Source organism: Alternaria ethzedia (genome assembly GCF_023757985.1).
Source record: "Alternaria ethzedia strain BMP 0044 chromosome Unknown scaffold_3, whole genome shotgun sequence".
Classification (NCBI taxonomy): domain Eukaryota; kingdom Fungi; phylum Ascomycota; class Dothideomycetes; order Pleosporales; family Pleosporaceae; genus Alternaria; species Alternaria ethzedia.
In genome coordinates this window covers 1,313,791-1,336,306 of record NW_026056196.1, presented here as the reverse complement: position 1 = coordinate 1,336,306, position 22,516 = coordinate 1,313,791, and the positions used below count along the sequence as shown (strand labels likewise).

General features: G+C 53.2%; 7 protein-coding genes across 7 annotated transcripts; 4 read left to right on the top strand and 3 right to left on the bottom strand.

The window, feature by feature from the left end:
• Positions 1 to 4,351: 4,351 nt before the first annotated feature.
• J4E87_001941 (uncharacterized protein) lies at positions 4,352 to 5,113 on the bottom strand (the record flags this gene model as incomplete). Its single annotated transcript, XM_049373581.1, has 1 exon — positions 4,352 to 5,113. The coding sequence occupies one exon, from the start codon at positions 5,111 to 5,113 to the stop codon at positions 4,352 to 4,354; it is 762 nt and encodes a 253-aa protein (XP_049236951.1).
• An 828-nt stretch (positions 5,114 to 5,941) lies between these two features.
• On the top strand, positions 5,942 to 6,330 carry J4E87_001940 (uncharacterized protein; the record flags this gene model as incomplete). The annotated part of the gene is made up of 3 exons (XM_049373580.1): positions 5,942 to 5,993; positions 6,046 to 6,053; positions 6,199 to 6,330. The coding sequence occupies 3 exons, from the start codon at positions 5,942 to 5,944 to the stop codon at positions 6,328 to 6,330; spliced, it is 192 nt and encodes a 63-aa protein (XP_049236950.1).
• Positions 6,331 to 7,100: 770 nt separating this feature from the next.
• Positions 7,101 to 7,650, top strand: J4E87_001939 (uncharacterized protein; the record flags this gene model as incomplete). Its single annotated transcript, XM_049373579.1, has 3 exons — positions 7,101 to 7,124; positions 7,175 to 7,532; positions 7,580 to 7,650. The coding sequence occupies 3 exons, from the start codon at positions 7,101 to 7,103 to the stop codon at positions 7,648 to 7,650; spliced, it is 453 nt and encodes a 150-aa protein (XP_049236949.1).
• Positions 7,651 to 8,354: 704 nt separating this feature from the next.
• J4E87_001938 (uncharacterized protein) lies at positions 8,355 to 12,788 on the top strand (the record flags this gene model as incomplete). Its single annotated transcript, XM_049373578.1, has 5 exons — positions 8,355 to 8,659; positions 8,708 to 10,339; positions 10,386 to 11,374; positions 11,425 to 11,759; positions 11,823 to 12,788. 5 exons carry the CDS (start codon positions 8,355 to 8,357, stop codon positions 12,786 to 12,788), a joined length of 4,227 nt encoding a protein of 1,408 aa, XP_049236948.1.
• Positions 12,789 to 13,395: 607 nt separating this feature from the next.
• J4E87_001937 (uncharacterized protein) lies at positions 13,396 to 20,160 on the bottom strand (the record flags this gene model as incomplete). The annotated part of the gene is made up of 1 exon (XM_049373577.1): positions 13,396 to 20,160. The coding sequence occupies one exon, from the start codon at positions 20,158 to 20,160 to the stop codon at positions 13,396 to 13,398; it is 6,765 nt and encodes a 2,254-aa protein (XP_049236947.1).
• A 209-nt stretch (positions 20,161 to 20,369) lies between these two features.
• J4E87_001936 (uncharacterized protein) lies at positions 20,370 to 20,783 on the top strand (the record flags this gene model as incomplete). The annotated part of the gene is made up of 2 exons (XM_049373576.1): positions 20,370 to 20,491; positions 20,543 to 20,783. 2 exons carry the CDS (start codon positions 20,370 to 20,372, stop codon positions 20,781 to 20,783), a joined length of 363 nt encoding a protein of 120 aa, XP_049236946.1.
• Positions 20,784 to 20,801: 18 nt separating this feature from the next.
• On the bottom strand, positions 20,802 to 21,985 carry J4E87_001935 (uncharacterized protein; the record flags this gene model as incomplete). The annotated part of the gene is made up of 3 exons (XM_049373575.1): positions 20,802 to 21,764; positions 21,818 to 21,928; positions 21,977 to 21,985. 3 exons carry the CDS (start codon positions 21,983 to 21,985, stop codon positions 20,802 to 20,804), a joined length of 1,083 nt encoding a protein of 360 aa, XP_049236945.1.
• Between the last annotated feature and the right edge of the window lie 531 nt (positions 21,986 to 22,516).

The following is a 22,516-nucleotide window of genomic DNA, read 5'->3' as shown; positions in this document are numbered from 1 at the left end:
CTGTTGTCTACATGGAGGATGCCTGGTAAGCTTGCAATGGTAATGGTGAGTAGTTCATCGAGACAACACGATCTCCATCGTCGATGTAGGGCTGTCTTCTCCTTTGTCATTTTTCCATCATCATCCTTGCGCGCACGACTCCTTCGCGCCAGCGCCAGCGCCCTTGTTGCCTACGCGATGCGACGACCATGCGGTGTGCGAATGTGAGGCTGTCAGCTATCGCCAAATGCGTGCGCTCGCCGAGAAAGAGAAGGAGCGGGTGGCCTCGTGAATCCATCGACTAGGTCACTCCAGGTTACACAAAGTACGCAGCGCAACATGTGGATCGCGAGGAAGTTCCTGCGAAGCTGCCCCGTAAGGGGTATCGCTTGACCTTGCCGAAGTGTTGCGAAGAGTTCTTGCGAAGGAAGTTTATCGGTTCAATATGCCGAAGAGTCGCGAAGAGATTCCGCGAAGCTACTCTATATCTGTACCGGCTGAAGCCGAAAGGGTGCGAAGCTGTTCTGCAAGTGTATCGGTTGACCTTGCCGATGGGGCGCACAGAGTCCCTACGAAGCTGCCCCGTAAGTATACCGGCTGAACTTGCCGACCGAAGAGCCGCAAAGAGCACAGATCTGAGCGGCGTTGAGGTCGAGTGACCTGACTGCGCTGACTTGCAGCCGATCGTCATTACTAATACGCCGCGAAGGGGCGAATGTGTTGTTGTGAAGCCGAGCGCACTGGAGAAGATCTGAGCACGTCTCCATATGTGTCCTATTTGGCCGCATGTAAAGAACGTACGATCTATCGAGCTGTACACGCAAGCACGGCGCAAGAGACACGTGGTGTTGACGCAAGCTTGATGCGATGGGGCGTTATGCGGTTTGTGTCTGGGGAAAGAGCCGATAGCTTTGGAGCGGTGCTCGGGTCAGAAACGTTGTAGTGCAGCGGGGCGGTGCAGGAAGAAGGCGGTGTGGGCGCTATCTAGCAGTAAAATCATGTATAGCGTGGACAAGGTAGAAGATATGTCTCAAGCGACCAGCGTAGTGGAGATGGTGCAGATAGCTCTCTGCAGTGCACTAGACGAAAAGAGCCATCTCCAGTATCTGATTTCGAAGGGAGTCTTCGGTCATCGATCAGTGTGAGTATCACGCAGTCCTTCGACTCGTATGGTCTGATGATGCGTCGGAACACTGTCGTATCAGTTTCTTCGATCTACCATATATTGCAATTACATAGTCATCCAACCCCTCTTGGAGAACTATTCAGAACGCCGTTTTCTCGGCAACGGTCGTTGCGCATAAGTTTCAGTGAATATACCATGACTTCGTTCTAATATATGCGATGCCTTTTGCGGCTACATCCGGGAAGATACATGTGTATCAAGTGACTAAGGCGCAGTGAAAGATGTGGCAGTACCTGCATGGGTAGGACACAGTTGTTCGTAGGCTATGTTCAAGCCATTCACCTTGTCCGTGTATGCAATAACTTGGTAAGAAAAAGCCAGACATCTCTCATCACTCACTGCATTGAACTATATATGCAGCCCACCGTTCTGCATCCAGTGCCGATTTCAACATCCTTATTATCCCGCTTGCAATGTCTTTCCCCATGACGTGATTTTTACTCCAGCTCATATAGCTCCTGTGGGCCTTCCGATTGATCCAAGAGATCGAGGTGAAGCACCAGATTACCATCGTCCCTGCTATCGAGTTCATCGTATGGCGCGAACTTTGCCAAGATCCTACGGCTTAGTGATAAGTCAACGAAGCTAGTCCGATTGTTTGGTGGACCGGAGCCGCTGTGATTTAGACTCCAGCTGGGCTCTTCTTTGATCTCGCTAGCCAACGTGTTTCCTATCCATGGTCCACCATTGAGGGCCCATGAGACTTGTTTCTGTGAATCGATATCTCGCACTATATACGCCATGTCATGGATTCTCTCTTGCTCGACAGTAAGGTTATCTTTATCGTCTCCTGCATAAATGATTTTGCACGCGTATCGCCCGACATGCTGCAGCTCGATGTTGAACAGTATCAGTAGATTAGAGTAGTAGTCCTTGTTCAGTAGCACCGCCCCTCGCCGACACCTGACAGGGAATTGGTACGCTGATACAACGGCCGTACTTGGTTCATGACCGCAGTAGTCACTACAGTAGGCTCCATTGAATAACAATCGAATGCCTTCACCAATGACTACCCGGAGAGGCCGTCGCTTTTCTACTTTGGTGCTAGGCTCTTGAACCATGAAAACAACTGTGGGTGTGCGGCCCTCCCCTTCTCTAGCCATCTCAGGTCCAATGGAGCAAGATTTGCGGGCATAACGATTCGTTCCTGGTGGCCCAAGGCGTGAAACGGGTAGAACACACCGTGTGTTGTAGGTTCCGCAATGTAAAATAGCTAATGCATCGGGGCCTTCATCCTGATGAACGATCGGAAGCTCGATCCTTAAGCCTTTGTTCGTCATTGAGTACGGACTCTGGAGATCGTCGTCAAAAATAGGCATCAAATTGCTGGCCCCTCGAAACTTGCACGGGTGTGTAGCTAAAGGCCCACAGAGATGGTCCCCAGTATTTTGTAAGCCCAATCCCCACGCAAAGAGAGTTTGGTCATCTGAATTTTTCATGATCTCTTCCTGTGAGAAGTGAGCGGGAGACGATGAAGAGCCAAAGGTATGGCCATCCTACCTGGAGGCGGAGAAACGCCTTGCTACCTTCTCCATATAGCAGCGGCATGTTGACACCGAAAAGTCCTAGCAGGCAGTACGCTAAGTCCTCTATCCTGGTTGTCTCCCGTTCAGAAGCCCAAGACATGCGCTGTGCAACACTACACTGCATGACGTTCCCACCGAGTAGTATGCGATGTTCGATGCCTGTTCTTTTCGCTACCAAATCAAGCAAAGTATGTCTGTCGCCAATCTTACTCCAACCGGTAGAATTATTGGCATAGAAAACGATCTCAGATGGGGCTATCAGCTCTTGCAGCGTCCATCCTCGTGTCCACCAGTTGCTGTTCACGACACGTGCAATGGGGTCTAATCGCTGCAGAGCAACATCTTCCCCTGGGGTTTTCCAGGGACCCCTTAGTGCACCTCCATTCCCACCCAGGTAGTCCCAGACATCAACTGTTCCGGCCCAGGCCCCATTGGCATCTTCTCTTTTGTATGTAGGCCAGGTATGTACGTCGGCTAAGTAGGCGTAACAAACTACAGACCGTTGATACCAAGCATACATTGAGTTGATGGCCTCGGACAATTCTGCGCTCGAGGATTTGTCGATACAGCATGTGTCCACCCACACGTACGCTATCATATCTTCCAACGCCTGTTCGCAACACTTCTGTATCTTTTGGAACCCACTCTTTCTTTCTGTGGCGGCGATCCGGATCTTGATCTCCTGCTCATTGGCAAATCGGAACCTTGTTCCTGTGGTAGGCGCCCGATCGCTCATCTCTTGATAGGTGATCTCTTCACCCTCCCAACGATGCGAGAGGATAGCATATGGTGGTATGGAAGAGCCCTCGAACTGGTGAAAGGTCATATCAATCGCACGGAGTAAGCGCATGTTGTCGTTGGATCCCGTGCGAAGTCTTTGGCTGACGATGGTGTGTTATGTGCGAGAACAGTCATTGAAGCGACCGTAAGTATTGCTAGTAATGTAAAATTTGCCTGAGGAAGATTGTAGCGCAGCATCGTAAGAGCGGCTGAGAGGTGGCAAGGCTAGGCAACAAGCCGTGGGGGCTGAAAGCTGCAGGAGCCGTTCCACCATCGCGAGGCAGCTGGCCGTCACGACCTCGCTCTCGCGACAATTTTACGACGAGTTACATGGACCGAGATAGAGATACAGAATAGAAGTTAGCCTTCACTAGAGGTGGGATATTTCACTCATCATCATAGCGTGTGCATCGTATGGAGGAAGGAGCGTTGTGCCGCAGACTCAGCTTGGTAGGATCTTGAGGCTCCGCCACTAGGCGGCATCACACATCAACTTTTTGTCGACCCTGCCGAGATACTGCAGACCCGGCAAAACAGGATGCACATGCATGTACATCAGAGGAAGGGAAATTTGTCAGCTTCAGGAATTAGATTCACGTGAGAGCTATACAGAGCTTCGAATATCGGGTGGTTCGAACAGTCACCTGAAGGCAATCGGGTTTCGTATCTTGATATTGACGTGCTGCACACACAAACAGCTAGTCAGCTGAAGGTAGCGCATCAATACCCGCCGCGGTGGTCCGAATTGATACCATATAAAAGAGCACCAGAAGTCATAGTCTGCACACTACAGGGTAAATTGAAGTCCAGCTCAATCACCCTACACGACCCACATGTGAAGGTGCCAAGCAGCGTCATGCGCCGTTTCTCTTGAACCAATCTAGAGCTCAAACGCTCCATCCTCTTGCTGGCCTATTCCGAACCAGCTTCCGAGGGTGTTCCAGGCACTCTGCTTCTCTCCAGGCAGCTGAACGCCATCAATCTCCTCCTGAGTAACGCTGTACCATTCATCCTTGGGAATCCATCCAATGTATGCACGGTCTCCGAAGCCTCCAATCCAGTATATCTCCTCGACAACGAGACGCACCCACTTGCTCTCGTGAATGCCACTGCCTGGCAGCCACCATGCAGCATCCGGGTGCTTCTTGACATAGCAAGCCGTCACACCCAGCTTCTTGACAGCATCCATATCGATGTCCTCGAGTCGTCCGACGAGTGAGAAGCGAGGGAGAGATGCGGGACTACGCCACTTGTTGTCCTGGGGATGCCATCGCATGCTCAGGGTGATGTTGGAGCCGGCATCTACGTTCTTGAAGGAGGTCGCGATGGTGATGGCGAGGATGGTCGGGTTGCCTGAGTCGGACTCGCAGTCGCCGAAGTAGTCCATCAAGCCTATGGGCGCGCCGCCGACATCCGAGGGTCGTTGCTCAGTGGTGTGAGAGTCTGGGAAGACGGTAGATAAGGTGCCGATGTTTTCTAGGCGCATGATCCTGCGAGCTTGGACGGCGGACTCGTGGACCGTTGGGATCTTGAAGCCGGATCCATCGCTGGAGGACGGGTTCGCGAAGAAGTGCTGTGGTGATGGCAGGTTGGACGCCGTGGTGACGGAGATAAGGCCTATGAGGGCAGCTTGGAGACGCATCTTGCTACTGCTTGTATCCGAGTGATGCAGAGATGTAACAGGGTGTTTCGAGAGCAAGATCGCTACAGTGAAGCGTCAGTGAAGGTGGTGGCTGATGGCAAACAGCGACGCGTCCGAGCGAAGCTACGGGACGCATCATGCGACACCCAACCGCGGCGGGGATCTCCGACTAGGGTAAAGGTAAAGTCTATTGCGGAAGGCATGACCGTGTCGGGCACAGAGATGGCTCATCCATAAGCATCTAAATACAGCATGACCGCGCTGCTTGATAGTGGCTTGAGGGTCATTGAGAAAGTCGGCGTGTCTAATCTGTTGTCCGTTGTACTTGTTGATGGGCCGCATTATCTTATCTGATCATCTCTGGTAGATGTGGAGGCGAGATTCCCACTCAACAAACATCTAGACGCAACAGCCTAACAGACGATGATTTTTGCATCGGCATAGCCAGCTGAATGCACTCTGATGATTCATTATGTATTGGAAGTGCCTATAGTGAATGCATAGTGGCCGTTGCGCTGAGCTCGATGCTCACACCTCGATGCACTAGCGCTACACGTGATCTCGGCTAATCCGGTGAGCCGCCGTCCACAGCCCTGGAGTCATTTTGACCCTCTCGTCGCCGCCCAGTCATCGAACACCCAACGACCGCAACCTGTACGTATTTCGCCCGCTCCTACGACTGCACCTGCATCAAACGCGAAGCCTTGCGAAACCAAGACTTTCAACTCGCACCCAACACCCGAAACCCCAGAGGTACACCGCTAATCGGACTTTGCCACCACACAGACAACTTCGAACGACTCATCACACCCATCAACAACCGCCAATATGGGAAAGGTTCACGGATCCCTCGCTCGTGCCGGAAAGGTCAAGTCTCAAAGTAAGTCTTAGCTCATGTGGAACGATTGCGAATGTCTGCTAACAATTAATAGCCCCCAAGGTAAGCTTCACCCATCGATACACCCACGCCTCCAGCCGATAGCGACACGTCGAATCACGACCACGATCACGCGACGCCTGAGGAGAAGGACAGATTGATTATGGATGCTATGTGGATGTGGACAGCCGGCTGACACGCTACACAGGTTGAGCCCCAGGAGAAGAAGAAGACCCCCAAGGGCCGCGCCAAGAAGAGGCTCACATACACCCGCCGTTTCGTGAACGTCACCATGACCGGTGGCAAGCGCAAGGTCAGTAGACATCGCGCATTTGTATGATGGGCAAGAACTGACACGTCCCAGATGAACCCTAACCCAACCTCATAAGCCAAACACTAGAGGAAGGGCGAACGAAACGAGCACTATGAGCTAGAGAATACGGTCATGAATTCGGTTTCTTCAGGATGGCTATGACTCTGGATCAGAGGGAAGTGGGAATCACGGACGTCGCCACGGCACGTTCCTCAGTAGCAGCATGATCCCACACTTTGGGATGATGGGGGCATATTCATGGCGTACATGTACATTCTGCTTTTTGCACAGCTGCATCACGAATTCTAGCTGCTTGTGTTCCCAACTCTGGTGTTCTTGGATTGTGTGCCGTGTGTTGTTTCCTGTCGCGTTGGCCGACCCTCCATGCTTCACTTGACCCGATGCTGTATCCATCCTAACAATCGCGTTTCAGCCCCCAATGTGATTACATTATTTTACGTCTTCGAATTGGCGCCATCATAGCACCTTGGTCGCATTCAAAAGCGGACAAGCCCGTCCAGCTTGTAAGAAATCCGTCATCAACAGCGAAGCACCCTCGGTAGGCTTGCCTTCATCCAGATTTATAAGCTAAGAGCTTTCTAAGCTCTGCATTATCTGTCTTTAGTCCAATCCTCGAGTGCTGCATCGTAGATCTCTCAAGATCATACTGCGGTGGGAACGGCAGGTCCAAGCGGCGATCTACGTCACACCCGAACCTCACTCCACTTGAGCTGTCAGAGCACCAACACCTCCATTTGCAGAGCATCAACAGTACAACACCAACACCAACAGCAAACATGTTCAAGCGATTCTTCGGAGAGGTAAGCCATTCCAGAATTGGTTCTCAGCATCACCTGCTAATACCATCCAGCACGGCGCAAAGAACGTCGTGACACTCTTCCACGCGCCTTCGAACCAAGCTTCCACTCGCGTCCTCACCCTCCTCAAACAAGCCAACGCACAATCCGTTGCGCATGCGACTGAAGACCAAGCCAGCTCCCACAAAGCGCAGGACAAGGCCGAGCGCACAGAGTTCGAGCTTGATGTCACAGAAGCCCCACCCACAACCGACCAGCTCAAGAACATATTGGACTACTTGGGCGGATCAGGCGCGGCAGGCAAGGTTATCAGCGGAGCGGAAAATGAGACTGATGCCATGAGGAGGTTGAAGGCGGACGGAGGCGCGTTCCAGAGACCGCTTGTCGTGGACTGGAATCAGGGAAAAGCTGGTATGTCCGCAAAGGAGAAGAGAGGCTACTCGTGCTAACCCTGACAGTCGCTGGAGAGAATGAGAGCGAGATCATGAAGCTGATACGGTCGGTACCGAAGGAGACGGAGAAGGTGTAGAGCGTGGAGAGATGCGATCTGTACTATACCCACTCCACTCAGCCTGTGATTCCGGATACTACATACTGGAAGTAACTATTGGCCTTCGAGATTGCTGGACCCGGTATGTCTCAAGGCTTCACCGCTCAGTAGCTCGGGAAGAGACCCATTGCCAGGCGGCCGGTAGCTGCGCCGCCGGTAAGACACTGATGCAAATCAATGCACATGCAAAAGAAATCCCAAGAAAAGCTTCTTCCAACACTTCGTAAGGTGTAAGTGTCGTATTCTCTTACTGTTCGTCGCGTCCTTTTGCTTCACCATGTCGAAATTCTCTGTGACTACGTCTTTCTGTTTCTGTTCTTTTCCAGTCACTCAGCATCTTTACAAGTCACGCCAAAGCTATATAGTTGGGCCAATAGCATGAGCGGAAGAGCGGCGCGCGGAGATTTCGAGCGTTGGTTACTCACGCTCACCTCCTCTTTCTGGCGGCGCCAAGACTTGTTGCTCCTTCCACCTCAAGCAGCGACGAACTCTTGTTTATCGTGCACCCTCGCGCTTGCCACAAATCTCTCAAGTATTCTCAAACTCGCGTTCTCCATCGCCGTTGCTAGTTTCCAACGGCATTCGGCGCCGCTCAAGACCTTCCCCTGCTGCAAACACCACCTCCAGTTGTCCCACGCCTACTCACTTGCACCTCCCTCGTCAAGCGAGTAGTGAGTTCAGCTATGTCGGACACCGCCCAACCGCCGGGAACTCCACCCGCTGCAGACACGCAAACCGCACCAACTGCAGGCGAGCAGCCTGCGTCCCCCACCGATATGAACAACACTGTCGTCGACCCAGTCAACCATGCAACTAGAGACCCCAAGTTCAGCCCGGGAGCCGGCCAGGCCTTCTTTTCTACCGAACTTGGTACCCGCGCTCCCCGCTCACTAGGTCCAATTCGTGCGCCCGTCATCGCACGTAGCGTCCAAGGTCCTGCGGCTGTGGTGCAAGCAGCGACCCATTGGCAGGTAAAGTACAAGGATCAGTGAGTAACCTTTCGTGTTCCACTCGAAGCCCACGCTGACTCAAATAGGTGTCTCTGCATTCTACCCTCACAGGGGTGGACCGTGGAAGACCTATGGGATGCCGAAGATGTCCACATCGAGGGCAGGAAATTCTGCGAAGAGATGTTGACCTTCATATCCCGAAACACCTACTACGCAGCGGACCGATTCGCTAAGGATTGGGCGCTCGCGCATCCAGATCGAGTCGACTTTATCGGGCTTCAGATGGGCAACGTCTACGACATGAACGATCCGCTTGCCATCGTCGACCAGATCTTCGTGTTCGGCGAGCCTCTCGGGTTCCCTCGTGTGTTCCTCTGGCACGTCGCTCATATTCTGATTACTACATGGATCGAGATGAACAAGGCGACTAATGAGACACTGCGCGAGAGCCTGACGCCACAAGCCCGCACTTGGGGTCAACAGTCCACCAATGAAGCAACTCAGCCTTCGTCCACCATTGTCGAGATGTCTACAGACAAGAAAGGCAGTAAGAAAAACCGCAAGATCACACGATCTCGACCCAGCAAACTGACCACACCGGCAGAACCTTCGTCCGCCGTCGATAAGCCAGACCATGTCGCGAATGAGTCTTCCGGAGTACCAGATCAGCCCAACATGCGCTATGCTCCTCCACGCATCCCATCGCAGGGTCTTGTTCAGCGTGGGGGTCATTCTGCTCCGTTGAGGAGCGGCGATATGAGTGTTCCGGCGGGGCCCTCGAGGCCGTCGCCCAACATGCATGCGCTATCCTTGAACATTCCAAAATCCAATCGTAACATGAACTCCGGATCCTACGTTCAGCAACACGGCTGGGTCGAGAACAACAACCGCACTGCATATGGTCCATACCCACGACAGCCTTCTGGCGCTATGCCTGCCATGCAGTCGCCTCACTTCCTACCTCCGCAAATGGCACCGGGCCAACATATCGCTCAACCAATGATGTCGGGTGTAGTTCCGTATGTTCAGGTGGTCCATCATGGCTTTGCTCTCCAGCACCCCGACCCTGGCCTGATGTCTCGAGCACAACTCAACTACCAGCAGAACATGATGCAAGCTCAGCCAATAAACCCTATATTCACGCAGCAGCCACACAGCCAGCACGTCTCGATGGGCGACATGACTAACAACATGATGCTTCAACACCAGGATCCTCGTGCGCCGGTGCCCCGTCGTTCCAATCCACCGCGCAACCCCCAAGAGCTCTACGATCCTTACGGTGGCAACAACCCTAAGTTCAACGGTGCCCCAGGTCATAACAACACAGGCCGGAAGGGTGGTAACAGCGGCTTCGCCGCTCAGTCTGGTCGTGGCCGCAAAGTATCCAACCCAGGCGGGCGGGAGTCATATAACAGGTCCAACGCTGATTACAACGGCAACGTCCCATCCAGCGGACCTCGATATGCCGACTACAACAATCGCCGTCGCCCATCGGAAGATGACCCGGCTATCACTGGCGACTCCGTCTCTGGTTGCGGTCATACATGGATTGGACCCAAGAACCAGACCGTCACCGAGCTTTGGATCGGAGATTTGTTACCCGATACCGGCGAGTCTGAAATTGCACAGATGTTCAAGCAGACGATCGGCATTAGCCCTATCGCGGTCTCCTTGAGGGGCAACAAGATCGGCGCAAGTTCTATTCATGCCTTTGCTACGTAAGTCAACTCGCTGTTGTCTCTGTGGATCCGCTGACACATCTAGATTCGTATCAACTGCAGACGCCAGCGTAGCCTTGGGTATTAATAAGTTTAATCCTCACGTACGTGGAGTCCGCCCCGTTGTGACGGTACCAAGGCGATTCTACCAGAGGGATATACCATCGAGTTCAAGCTATTTCGATCAGTCACATACTGGGCGTGATGTTTCACGCATGTCGATTCAGAAAGACGATAAGCCTGTCACTGATGTAGAGTCAAATGCACCTACAGAGAGCGCCAAGGCATCGTACTCTCCCCAGGATGCTAGAAGCGGCCTGTTGAAGAAGCCATCCCCGCAGTCGGACGTTCCTAGCTATCCAGAGATAGGAGACGTCAAGCTCGAGATACCCAAACATCAGCAGAAATCTCCTACAAAGAAGAACAAGGGCAAAGGTAGGCGCGAATCAACAGTCAAGAACATCGATGCAGCCGATGAGAAGACGAAAGCTGCTGGGAAGCTGAACTCTGACGGCCCAGCTGTCACGAAAGAGGAAGAGACCGGCACAGAGTCTACCAAAATCATCACTGAACCTACGAAGCCAGCGACTGTCGATGGGCCGACTTCTTCGGCTGAAGAACATAAATTCTCTCCCTTCGAATCAACACCAGCGCTAGACCAGCCGGAAAATGTAGCCGACGCCTCTACCGTACTGCCACCCAAGGATCCGGAGACGCTAGAGGCAGGACAAGACGCCAAGACAACACAGAAAGAGCGTGACACCGACGTCCCTCTCAACTTCGCGGGCGCCCTTGCTAAGAATCTAGAGACTAGATCTGACGCTACTTCCATCGCTAAGGATAGTGAGAACACAGGTGGTGGGCCTTCGAGTACAGCTCCGATAGAATCGCCTGCGCATTTAGCAGAAAACGACGTCTCGGACGATGAGGCCAAGAACGACACTAGCTTCCATTCTGCGCCAGAAATCCAGCCTGAGTCTGTGCAAGCGCAGCCGCAACCACAGCTCCAGGACAAGGCGATGACCACGAACCATGGTACTGCGACCCCAACCCAATTCTCATATAAAACGTCTGACAGTACATAGAAACCACAAAGTCGCCGTCTATACCTACCGAGACCAGCCTGAATAAATCCCCAACACTGATCACCCCGCGCAATATTACTCAGTCTGATTCACCTGTAGCTGCGCCGCCAAAAGAAGATACCGCGCCTCAGCTTCCAGCGTCGGAGAGTACACAAGATCCTACAACAACCGCTACTGCTCAAGGAAACGAAGAAATGTCAACAGCTGCAGAGACCTCACCCGTCACTGCAACTAAGAAAGCTGGTGCTCAGCAGATGCAGTCGCTCCACCCGTTCGCGAAGAGCAACAAGTCTCAGGCCAAACGAGAAAAGGAGGCCAGAAAGAAGCAGCAGAGGGTGAGTCTTGCATGTACGAAAGAACATGAAACATATACTGACTTTGGCTCTTCACCTCTACAGAAAGAAGACGCTGATCGGGTCGCTAAGGCGAAGGCTGATAAGGCCATGTCCTCGCAAAAGCCCAACGACGGTCCCTCCGCTCAGCGTGAGACTGGATCTCTAGGAGACTCTGTGAACTCACCTGGAGCTACAGATACAGTTGCTCAACCAGAAGCGGCCAACTCAAAGACTGGCGGTGATAGCACCACAGGAAACAAGAAGTCCAAAGGCAAGGCAAAGATGCAGCCAGCTGGTACCAGCTCTGCCGATGGCGAAGACAAGGCTGTTGCCGAATCGGAGAATGGTAAACTCAATGGTAATATCAACGATTCCAAGGATGTCTCTTCAGTAACTCACCAGGCGGAAAAGATGGAGGCCTACCTCGCGGCGCCAGCCAACCAGGGATCTTCGGGAGACTCTGGGGTAACCCCAGCTGCTGAACCGACCCCATCAACTCCACCATCTGTCCCTTCAATTACCCCAAAAACACAAGGCTCCTCCCAGAAGATGCCCGCCCAGGAAGTAAATGATCCCCATAACCTCACTTCCAATCAACAAACTCACGTTCCAGGTCACTCTCGCCGCTCTTCCGCTTCCACGCTAGTCGGAGAAGAGCGAGTGTTACCGTCTGCTTTTACCCCTCCTGCCCCTACCCACCCGGACTCCTCGCGAACCGTCTCTCCTGATGAAGCACCCCAGCTCGACGCCACCCCGACTGTAGCACCCAAGAAGAAAAAGAAGAAACCAAAAAAGAAGAAGACCGCACCCGTCCTCCCTTCAGTTGACCCCGACCCCCCCAGGGACGGGGACTATCATAACTATGATCCTTTTTCGTCCCAAATGAGCCACATAGATGCTATTCGTCGGGCTAACAAGTACGATACTACCTCTTACTATGCGGTTACAAACGCGCGAATGGAGAGGGATGCTGAAGAGAGCAGAAGGGCTGCTCGAGCCCTTGCGGATCTGGATGAACACGCTAGCTGAGGAACGAAAAGACGCTGGTCTGTCGTCCAAAACGTGTACGTTTCACTCAATCTTCAGGCGCGATGTAGCTAATTGTGTTCACAGCTTGAAATGACCGCTCAGGTCGAGGCTTGATGGGTAGATGTGCCTGACGATGGACTTAAGAGGCTGGAGCTTGGGAGAGGGATGATTTTGGCTTTGTTCTTGTTCTTATTATTCGCTCATGGTGTATAGTTGATGAGGCCGATAGCCACATCCCACACTGCGAAGGCTGATATGGTTTGCCGATCACCTGCTGGAGACTGAATGAGAACATGTAAACTTCTACTTGTCTGCATGATATCGCGTGATATGTGCTTTGATTTGTTGCGCACATCTCATTCGGGGGGAAAGCTAATACTCTAGAGCCTACGTTAACGTTGCGCTACCTACTTTGCATATTGCCATCTTGATGTAGGCTGCAGACCTGTTCAGGGTTTTCGTTGTGTGAGGTGCTCTCATGGTGTTTAGTTGATGAATCCGCGCATACTTGTGGAGCGTAATTGTTTCAGTGTGATCCTTATTATACTCATGTAATCTGAAAAATGCCAGTGTACGCCGTTTTCATGCCGCTAAATTCAAGACGTTACTAAACTACCATGTCATACCCACCATTCCCTTCCCCCTCCCCATCATATCCGTCGTCGCCAAACCCATAAACATCATGAAGCGCATCCTGGAACGCTTCTATCCCTCCTTCCAGTCTCCCTCGTTCTTCCTCTACACGCCCGATATCAAACAACACTTCCCTGCGAGCATGGCCCTGACCAAACCATATAGACCCAGCGCTCTCACTCCAATTCGTCTTTAAGCTGTCTTCCAGTCCGCGGCGACAGAAAGCTAGTAGATCAGCGTGCTGTTTTTCCAGAGGCGGCGCGTGTGCATCACCGGCGTGAGAGGGGATGGTATCTGGTGTTGCGCCGCGGAGAAGTTCGGCGATGAAGATGCTGAGCTCGTTGATGTAGGTGATGAGTGGCGGTGGATTGAGATGTGCGGACGGCATGGTGCGACTGCATATGTATTCGAGCGGAGACAAAACGGACTTGAGAGCTTGCAGCATATGCGTGAAGGCGGCGAGGACGTAAGGTAGCTGGAGCAGATGATGGTTGTCTTTTAGTTGTTCTGTGCCCCGGATGAAGGCGTGTGATACCGATACGATGCAGCCGACGGTCGAAGCCAGACTTTCTGGCTGGGTGACGCGCAAATCAAAGATCATCGTGTCCAGGATCGCGGGCAGAGCTTGCAATATGGGCTTAGCAATGGCGAAGGCTGTGCTGGATGAGAAGGCTTCTTCCAGGTACGCTGGAAGAATTCCTTGAAGCAATACCGATCGAAGTGCTACCCTATCGCCAGTTGGCGCTTCATCGGTGCAAAGAGCAGTTGTGAGCTGGTTGACAAGATAGGCCTGTTGATTGTCGGCAGCGGCCTGTTGCGCGACAGTCTGGATGAAGAAAGACAGCTGTTTCGCAGTCCCTGCATCAGAAAGCTTAGGCGCATATCCGCAGAGGCGAGCGACGACGTAGGTGGGGTCTCCAGCTGGGAGTGGGAAAGCGACCGAGTCTGTGAAGAAAGGCAGCACAGGGCAGATGTCGTTCGTGTATTGCTTCAGGAACCGTACGATCTTTTGCACGAATTCGACATATGCGCCGGTCACCGTTGTGCCTTGGCGGAGCTGTTGGTAGTTGTACTTCATCGATGTCATGAAGTCCTTCAGCATTGACGCGTACAGTCGTTTCATTTCGCCGAGACGTGATGGTTCGGCTCGAGTGATGGCGTGAATATCGTCGCGCATGTTGGAGAGAATGCTGGAGATGAGGGCAAGGCGTCGCGTACGCAGAGTGTCGACAGTGATGTCCCATTTCCCAGTCTCTAGATCGCGGAAGAAAGGTAGGTTTTGCATGAGCGGGTGGTGCTCGTCCGTCTGCGCGATGGCGTGCAGCAGTCTGTGCTGAAACCTCAGCATCGACTCTCGCTCGACCAAGCTTACCATCAGTGCCTGGAAAAATTCATGTCGATGCTCTTCGTACGCGGCTGAGTCACAGTCGGCGAGAGCAGCCATGAAGTATGGGCCGAATTTGCGCGTCTGTTCAGTCTGGCGTAACTGCTTCCACGATACTTGGCTGAACGAATCGAGATAGTAAGACCATGATCTTTCACCCGATAGGACCTGGCCTTCTGCAATTCGAACCCATGTATCGATGCAGTCCATGAGCAGGTTATCATCTGGCGAGTTCTCCGCGCCAAACGCGTTCGACAGCAAGTGCCAAAGTGGAGTCTGGATGAAATCCAATCCCGATTGTTGAACGGTCTTTGCGGGGACATCGACATCCATATCTTCCAGGTCATCCATATCGGGAAAGTCACCGTAGTCCTGGCTTTCTTCGCTTGTCTGTTGGCTTACGTCCTTCTTCAAGTTGGCTTTCTGAATCTTCGCATAATCCTGAAGGACCTTCATGACGTCGCGAATAACGTTCACGAGTCGAAGATCTTCCAGATGAGGGAGCTCCAAAAGATGCATGATATCGGAGTCCACCAAAAATGCCCTTAAAGTTGATTGATCTTTTGCATGTTGAATGGCCCTGCTCATCCCTGCAATGCAGTCTCTTAGCGTCGCAATGACCTGCCCTTGGTTCTTTTCCATCGTTTGACGAACCATGACGGCAGAGACATCAGTAGTGCCGTCCAGAACACCAGACTTGAGATAGTCGTCAGCTTCTGTCTTTGCCAACTTGTACTGAATGAGCGTTTGGTGCATGATGTCTTTGTGCCAGGATGCAAATGGCCGTGCGGAGGTATATGGCTCTTCGGTTGATAGCTGAAACGTAGCGAGGTTGGCCCAGGCTCGAACGCTAACTCTACATGCTTCGCGATGAGAGCTCTCGTGATTGACTAGGTCACGAATGTGATCAAGCTTTGGCCGACAAGCGGGTGGCGCAGCCCAGTATAGCGTTGAGAGTAGGTCATGGTGATTGCGTAGCGCTGCGAGATTTTCCTCGTCCAGGGGCTGATCCTTAGGGTAAGCACGCCCATGATTAGGTAAAGAGCGGAAGACAAAGCTACGAATCTTCTTCTCGGGATAGGCATTACTCATACCCTGGAGACCTAGAGCGAGACACTTCAGTGCGATGTGAAAGGAGTTCTCGTTCGGCTCTACGTTGAGTGACGGGGCTGTGGCAAGGTCGTTGAGAAAGGGTACCGACCCAGCACCTGCTTCACGTCGTAGACTTTTGAGTCCATTCTTGCCAAAGAAATCCAAAACGGCGTTGAGCATCAACTCCGGACGTCTCCAGTGCCAATGAGCAATTAACCGGTGGCATCGTGCAAGGTTGGCGCGGACGTATCCATTCAGCGACGTGCTGTGCTTTCTGTACGTACTCGGGTATAACTCGAATAGTCTGCGCAGTAGATCTCGGATGCAAGCCCAATTGTCGCTCTGGAAAGTCTCCCTCCGGCTTCTAAGCGGTATGCCGGTCGAATCGATCTCGTTGTAGGGGAGCAAGGTGAACATCGTGGCCCAGGTGGCCTCAAAGGCAGGCAAAGTAGTAGCGCTGCCCAACTTGGAACTAAGCTCTTGACTGGCCAGATCCCAGAAACCCCATGCTGGTATGTCCATCTTTTCCAAAACATGCATGCATATGACCGTGCTCTCAACAATCACGTCGGTATCTTGTATACCCTTCTCGCGTACGGAGTGTCGCTGGTTTTGTTCGAGAAAACTACCAAGACTGGGAATGCCGTGCCGCATCAAGTGAGCGACGATAGTCTTGGACAAGCTTTTGGCAAGACCGACAACTCCGACTTGGTTGCCTGGAGCAATGGTAGAATGTTGAGCGATGTAGTGGACTTGAATGCTGATGACAAGAAGGTATGCCATAGCACGGACCACACTATGAGTATGACTAGGATCTTGGCCGTTCACAGTACCTTGAGCAACCAGCAAGTTGTCAAAGATTGTTTGGCATAGCCGCAACAACTTGGCCACACAGTCACCTCGATCGATGGGATCCAAAAAGCTGAGATGGTGGGTGATATAGCTGATGAGTGAACGTGCCAATCGAGCTGAGTTCAGCGGACTTTCGTGGACTGATGATGACGTATCAGGGTCGGGTCCATGGACTTCGACAGGTTCTGATACCGCTTTCACAATCTCTTGTAGCCTAGAAAATGTCTCATCATTCCATGGGCCACATCTGACTGACAGAGCGCCATGGCTGATGGTGCAATGGCCGGCCAGTTCATCGAGGTCACGGCTACCGGGCTTGCTGACAAGTAGAGCTTGGCGAAACTCGTCAGCCCCGATGAACGTGGAAGAATGGAAGTACGTGTCGGTGGCTAGAGAGTATACATCGAACGTGATCGGGTAACGGGTGCCATAAGGACCCAACCCGTGGAGTACGGGCAAGCCGTCTTCCGTGTCGACCTCTTGTGGTTGAGGAGCGTCGGTGTTCTTGAGGATCTCGTCAACTGCTGGCTCGCTTGGCTGGCGGTATTCTCGCGCATCGACATCAATTCGTTGCGCTTGTACCTTTCGCTTCAAGCGTCTGCGAACCGGAGGTTGTTGTTTGCTTGGACCTTCAGTTTGGCCTTCTCCGACGTCTCTCGCGGAGGGAAGGGGCGGCAGTTCGGTATTGTCATCTGCGAGATACCTCGCCAGCTGTGGGTTTACGAAAGGCTGTTCGCTAGGCAGCTGAAGACCAAACTGCTGATCGACACGCAAGAGGCCCTTCTCGAATGCGATTTTCCTGTGGCCACGGCCAAAGTCGTTCTCATCGCCTTCAAGTTGCGCGGTTCTGAACGGAAGAGGCACCTGACGCCCAGCTCGTCCTGGATCCTTGCTTGATTGGACATGTTTCTTTCCTCGTTGCGTAGATTTCCTGACCTGGGTCGTAGAGCGCTGGAAGATATGGAGGCCTGCGGGGATGCTTTTACGTGGGCGTGTACGGGACACGTCCGTCCCGGCTTCAGATTGTACCTCAGTGCCCTTCGCAGATGCGGTGTCAGCTACTGGAACCTGCTCGGCATGCTGCTGGTTATCGATCCGATCAGCCAAAGGATGCCGGGATCTCCTTTTTTGCGATACGACATTTGCTCTCGGTTTCAGTGTTCCCCGTTGCCACTGTCGTAAAGTGGTATTGGCCTCTTCTGTGTCTTCAGTGTTATGCAGTCGTATCTGCTTGTCATGTGGACTTTGACGGGCTAAATCTGGTCTTTGAAGCGCTTGCCGTCTGGCGATCCTAAGGAACTGCGGCATCTTACTACTCGGTCGAGAAGGCGAAAGATCAATGTCAATGACACTCATGGCAGGTGGTGGGGTTCTGCGTGATTTCTTGGAGTGGCCATGCTTCCTGTTCGAGGATTGACCACCAGACGATCGTTTCCCAGAGCCAACGTTCTTTGCCAACCCGTCTGATAGTCTGACCTTCTTGGATTTCGCGAAAGCGTCTGTAAGTTTGGTCTGCTTTCTCCGCTTTGATCCAGTCCCACCGAGCGTAGGGAGTGGTAGACGGTCGTGTTCCATGTCGGACAGGTTGTCATCGGCATAACGATCGTCAAACATTGCAGCTAACGCAGAGGCGTCGGCCACAGAGTCTTGCACCCTTTGCAAAGGCCGGGGCTCAGAAGCCATGGGCCCGTCATCTGAATCATCAGATATGACAACAGGAGCTTGCGAAGGCGTGTTGGAAGCTGAACTTTGTCGAGGTCGGCCAGCAGGTCTCATGATTCTCTGAGCGACTCCACGAACAGGCACTGTTGGCTCGGGGGAAGCAGCTGCATTGATACGCGCGCGTTCCCGCTCGCGCTGTTGAGCCTTCCGTCGCTCTTGTGCCTGGCGATCGAATCGCAGCCAAGAAGCAGGCAAAACTCCCTTGATCTTTCGGCCCACATGACGCATGTCATCGTCACTCTTCTCTGCCTCACTAGCAGAGCCTGCAGCCGAAGATGAGCTGTCCGTTATCACTACCCTTGTTGGCCGACGCAGTTCTCCACCGGATCTTTGTATGCTGCGCGGGGCAGGCTCGGAGTCTGAGCCCTGGAGCATCTGAGGGTCTTCTTGCATGACAGACGACGTAGACGGCGTCGGCAAGTTTGGAGCAGGAGTTGATACACGCAGCATAGCTGGACGGCGAGCTGACGTGGTTCCATGTAATGGCGGACTACTTGAATACGGCGGCGAGTTCGGAGGTATGGACCAAATATCGCGTCGCATATCACTGTCTTCAAAAATGCTTGTCGGTGCCGCCGCTACTTGTGTGGATGAGAAATTAGGCTTCCTACGCTTGGCTGCATGAGGGTGACGGAGCTGTGTAGAAGGAGGACGTCTGGCGGGACCAGAAGTAGGCCGATGAACGAGATCATTTCTTGGACGTGGCAGCACAGGTGTAGAGACGGGTATCTCGACCTCGGGAGGGCTGCTTGTGGGGCTTTGATCGGGATTGAACTCCTGTTCTTGCGACTCATCGTTTGGCTGTCTGTGATGACCCTGAGGGGAACGTGAACGTTCTCTTCGCACCGGCTTGAGGCCTCTACTCTGTACTTCTCTCCGATACATCTCACCCTCCAACGCATATGGGTGCATTTGGATGGGCTTCCGTTGTCGAAACTCGCGTCTTGCCCTATCATCGGCGATTTGTCTTTGTAGAGCCGTTGCGGATGGTATGACAACTTGAACTGCCGTACGACGATGGGGCTCAGCGAAAGCAGGAGGGGGCGATTCCAGGTCCGAGGGCGGATCTGAGAGATCATCGTCGGAATCATCGGACAACGGCGCGATGCCGAACTCTCTGAGTATGCTTGAAGCATGTGTAGAGGTTTGAGGTTCCCCGGGGACAGTTGATTGTATCGGGGTAATCGAGGCATCGGAGAGGGGCACAACATGGCCGTCGTCGAGTTGAGGTATGGACACGGCAGAGCTTGGCTGGAGAATCGGGGATGCCAGGCGCTGTGACGACGGAGGTGGTACAGCCTGTCGGTTTCTAGGCGTAGGTGAGCCTAGCAGCGGATCAGGGCTCTCGGTGGGCTCTCTTCTTGTACTGCGCGTTGATTTGGGCGTGAAGGGAGATGGCGTAGGGCGTCTCGGCGAGCTGTGTTTGGTAGGCGTGGCGATGCCCGTCTCTTGCTTCTCTATCCCATTGATGCCTTCGTCGGCATACTTCTCTTCTCCCTCCTCTTGGTTGACTCCGTGCACCTCTTCCGTGGGTGCCTCATGCCGTCGGACCGGCGCGATGCCATCTTCGACGCGTTCGACGCGTCCACTCAGGCCAACACTCTGCCTGGAACTCTGACTCTCAAGCTGAGACTCGTCTTCTTCCTCATCCGAGTCCTGGACAAAACCTTTCTGTCGCCATTTGGACATTTGGACGCGCCTGCATGTCGTTCCGCGGTTGGATGCTGGCGGGGTGAGGTTTTGGGTGATGGCTGAAGGCATGGCGCGTCGTCCCGTGCTCCGCTTAGCGCGTGCTGGCGACGGCGGCGGGCTCAACTTTTTGCCCGCGGGAGTGCTTTCGTCATACACGCCAGTCTCATCCACACCTGGGCAGTCACTTCACGCAACGAACACACGAAATGGCGGGACGTATTCTTCCAGTCGCGTTGGCAACTATCGTTGGTGTGTCAATTGGTGTGGCTACGTTTGATGGAGAGTTCAAGAAACAGCGAATCGCACGGATGGAGGAGGAGTACAAACGGTACGCTGACTCCACAGGTACTTTCGTCGCTTTCACTAACATTCGTGTCAGGGAACTCGCCGCTGCAAATGCTTCCAGCACCCCGAATCCCATCCCCGTAGCATCGAGTGCTGTAGCACCCCCACCTTCCGCACAAGTACAGGCTCAGAAAGAGGAAGCTGTGGCCTCCGCTCCTGCCGACAACTCGTGGTCAAACGTGCTTGGGCTCTGGGCATGGAAGAAGGACAACAAGACGGAAGCCGCGCCTGCGACTGCAACGAGTAGTGTGGAGAATCCCAAAAGCAAGCCTTGAATGCTACCATAATGGATTTCATAGGTTCAGCCTACGCTCGAGATCGTTCCATCGTCCCCGCCGCAGCGGGTCCAGACGCTTCAGCTCGTCTAGCCACGACCTCATATCCTTCGTTGTAAACGACCCGGTCCCAGCATCTACCTCCAAATAAGCCTCTGCAAGCCCGAGCAGCGCTTCGTATATCCACTTGCAATCCGCCTCGTCCTCCAATATGTCCCTGATGTACTCCATCTCGTGCTCGTAGTACTTTTGCCGCTCGCCGTTGCTCAGGTCCTGGACGACAAGCGCATCCGGCGGACACGACGGTGACAATATGGAGAGGAGGTATTGGTGATAGAACCATATGGACTGGTCGAAGGGGTCGGTGTTTATGGCTTCGCAAATCAGGGCTAGTTCTGAGTCGAGAAATACACGGCGCGCCTCAGCGTCTGCGTTGCGCTCGCGGAGGATCTTGGGGATAAGCTGGCTACGGTTGTGCCAAGCGGAGAAGTTGGAGAGATTGGTCTTGATCATCTTGGTCGTGTACTCGAATTCAGATTCGGAGAGGCTCTTCTGTGCTGGTCCTGATGCGGGAACATCCTCGGATGTGGTCAGACGCTCAATCTGCGACACCACAAATCGTCTGTAGCCCCAAGCATGGAAGTTGCGACTGTCTGCGTGCAGCATCTTGTTTATGAGTTGTAATTCTCCTGACCAGAGCTTACGTGCTGCATCCGCGCCCATCAGCGCTTCGCCTTCGCGCAACAGCCAGTTTCTGTGATTCCATATCCAATAGCATTTGGGGAACTTTCGTAATAGCGCAAATGTGAGCTGCAGGTCGCCCTGCAAGAGTTCGTCTGGTGATTGTTCGGGGGTGTCTGCGGTCACCAGAGCCATCAAGACGCGTCTTCGGTGATTCCATATCGTGTAGTATTCAGGATTCTCGTTCAAGAGTTTCGTGACTAGGCCCAGAACTTCGATCGTATATTGCTTCTCGGCAACCTGAGAAGCGACTGTCAGCTGAATCCAATGAATGCTTCTCCTGGCTGCAATACCTTTGTGTTCACCAGATCCGCCAAATCTTTGTAGTTTGTGATCTGTCGCAGCTCCTTCTGCCGTGCTTCTTCTGAGCGGACGACCGGGCCAGACCCGCGCGATATACCGTGCTACATTTGTCAGCAAGGATCTTCCGAGCGATTGTAAAGTCAACTTACGCTTGCCATATGTTTCTGCGCTGTCTCGGAGGCTTCAGCGTTGCTTCCTCGAGTTGCAGCCTCGGCGGAATGTTGCCCCACTACACGCGTGGAGCCCCTGCCCCTCCGTCATCCCTCGCGGAAGGTTGCCGTCACCACTAGCCGCATCCGCCAACCCTATAGATGCTCCAAACATCCTAAGCAACCTTCAGCAGCCATTGCTATTACTAACCCAGCAGCAATAACACCGGGACATCAGGCAGCACCCGGTCTCCGGCCTCCTAGCTCCTCTCCTTCAGACAGCTTCACATGCGCTGAAGTTCACAGCTCAGTCCCCCAGTCCACTCATCTTGACACAAGCTGTTCCAACATGAGCGACACTGGTGACGAAGCATCTCTGTCTCGGTCCGGCTACCTCACACCGCCGCTGTCTCCTACGAAGACTGTCAGTACCGAGGGCTGGGCATCACCTCGGACGCCTCAGTCTCCGCGCAAAAGTCGCAGCTGCCTCTTCTTCAGGGATATCGACAGCGGCTTTACCAGTCATTGCTCAACTCCATT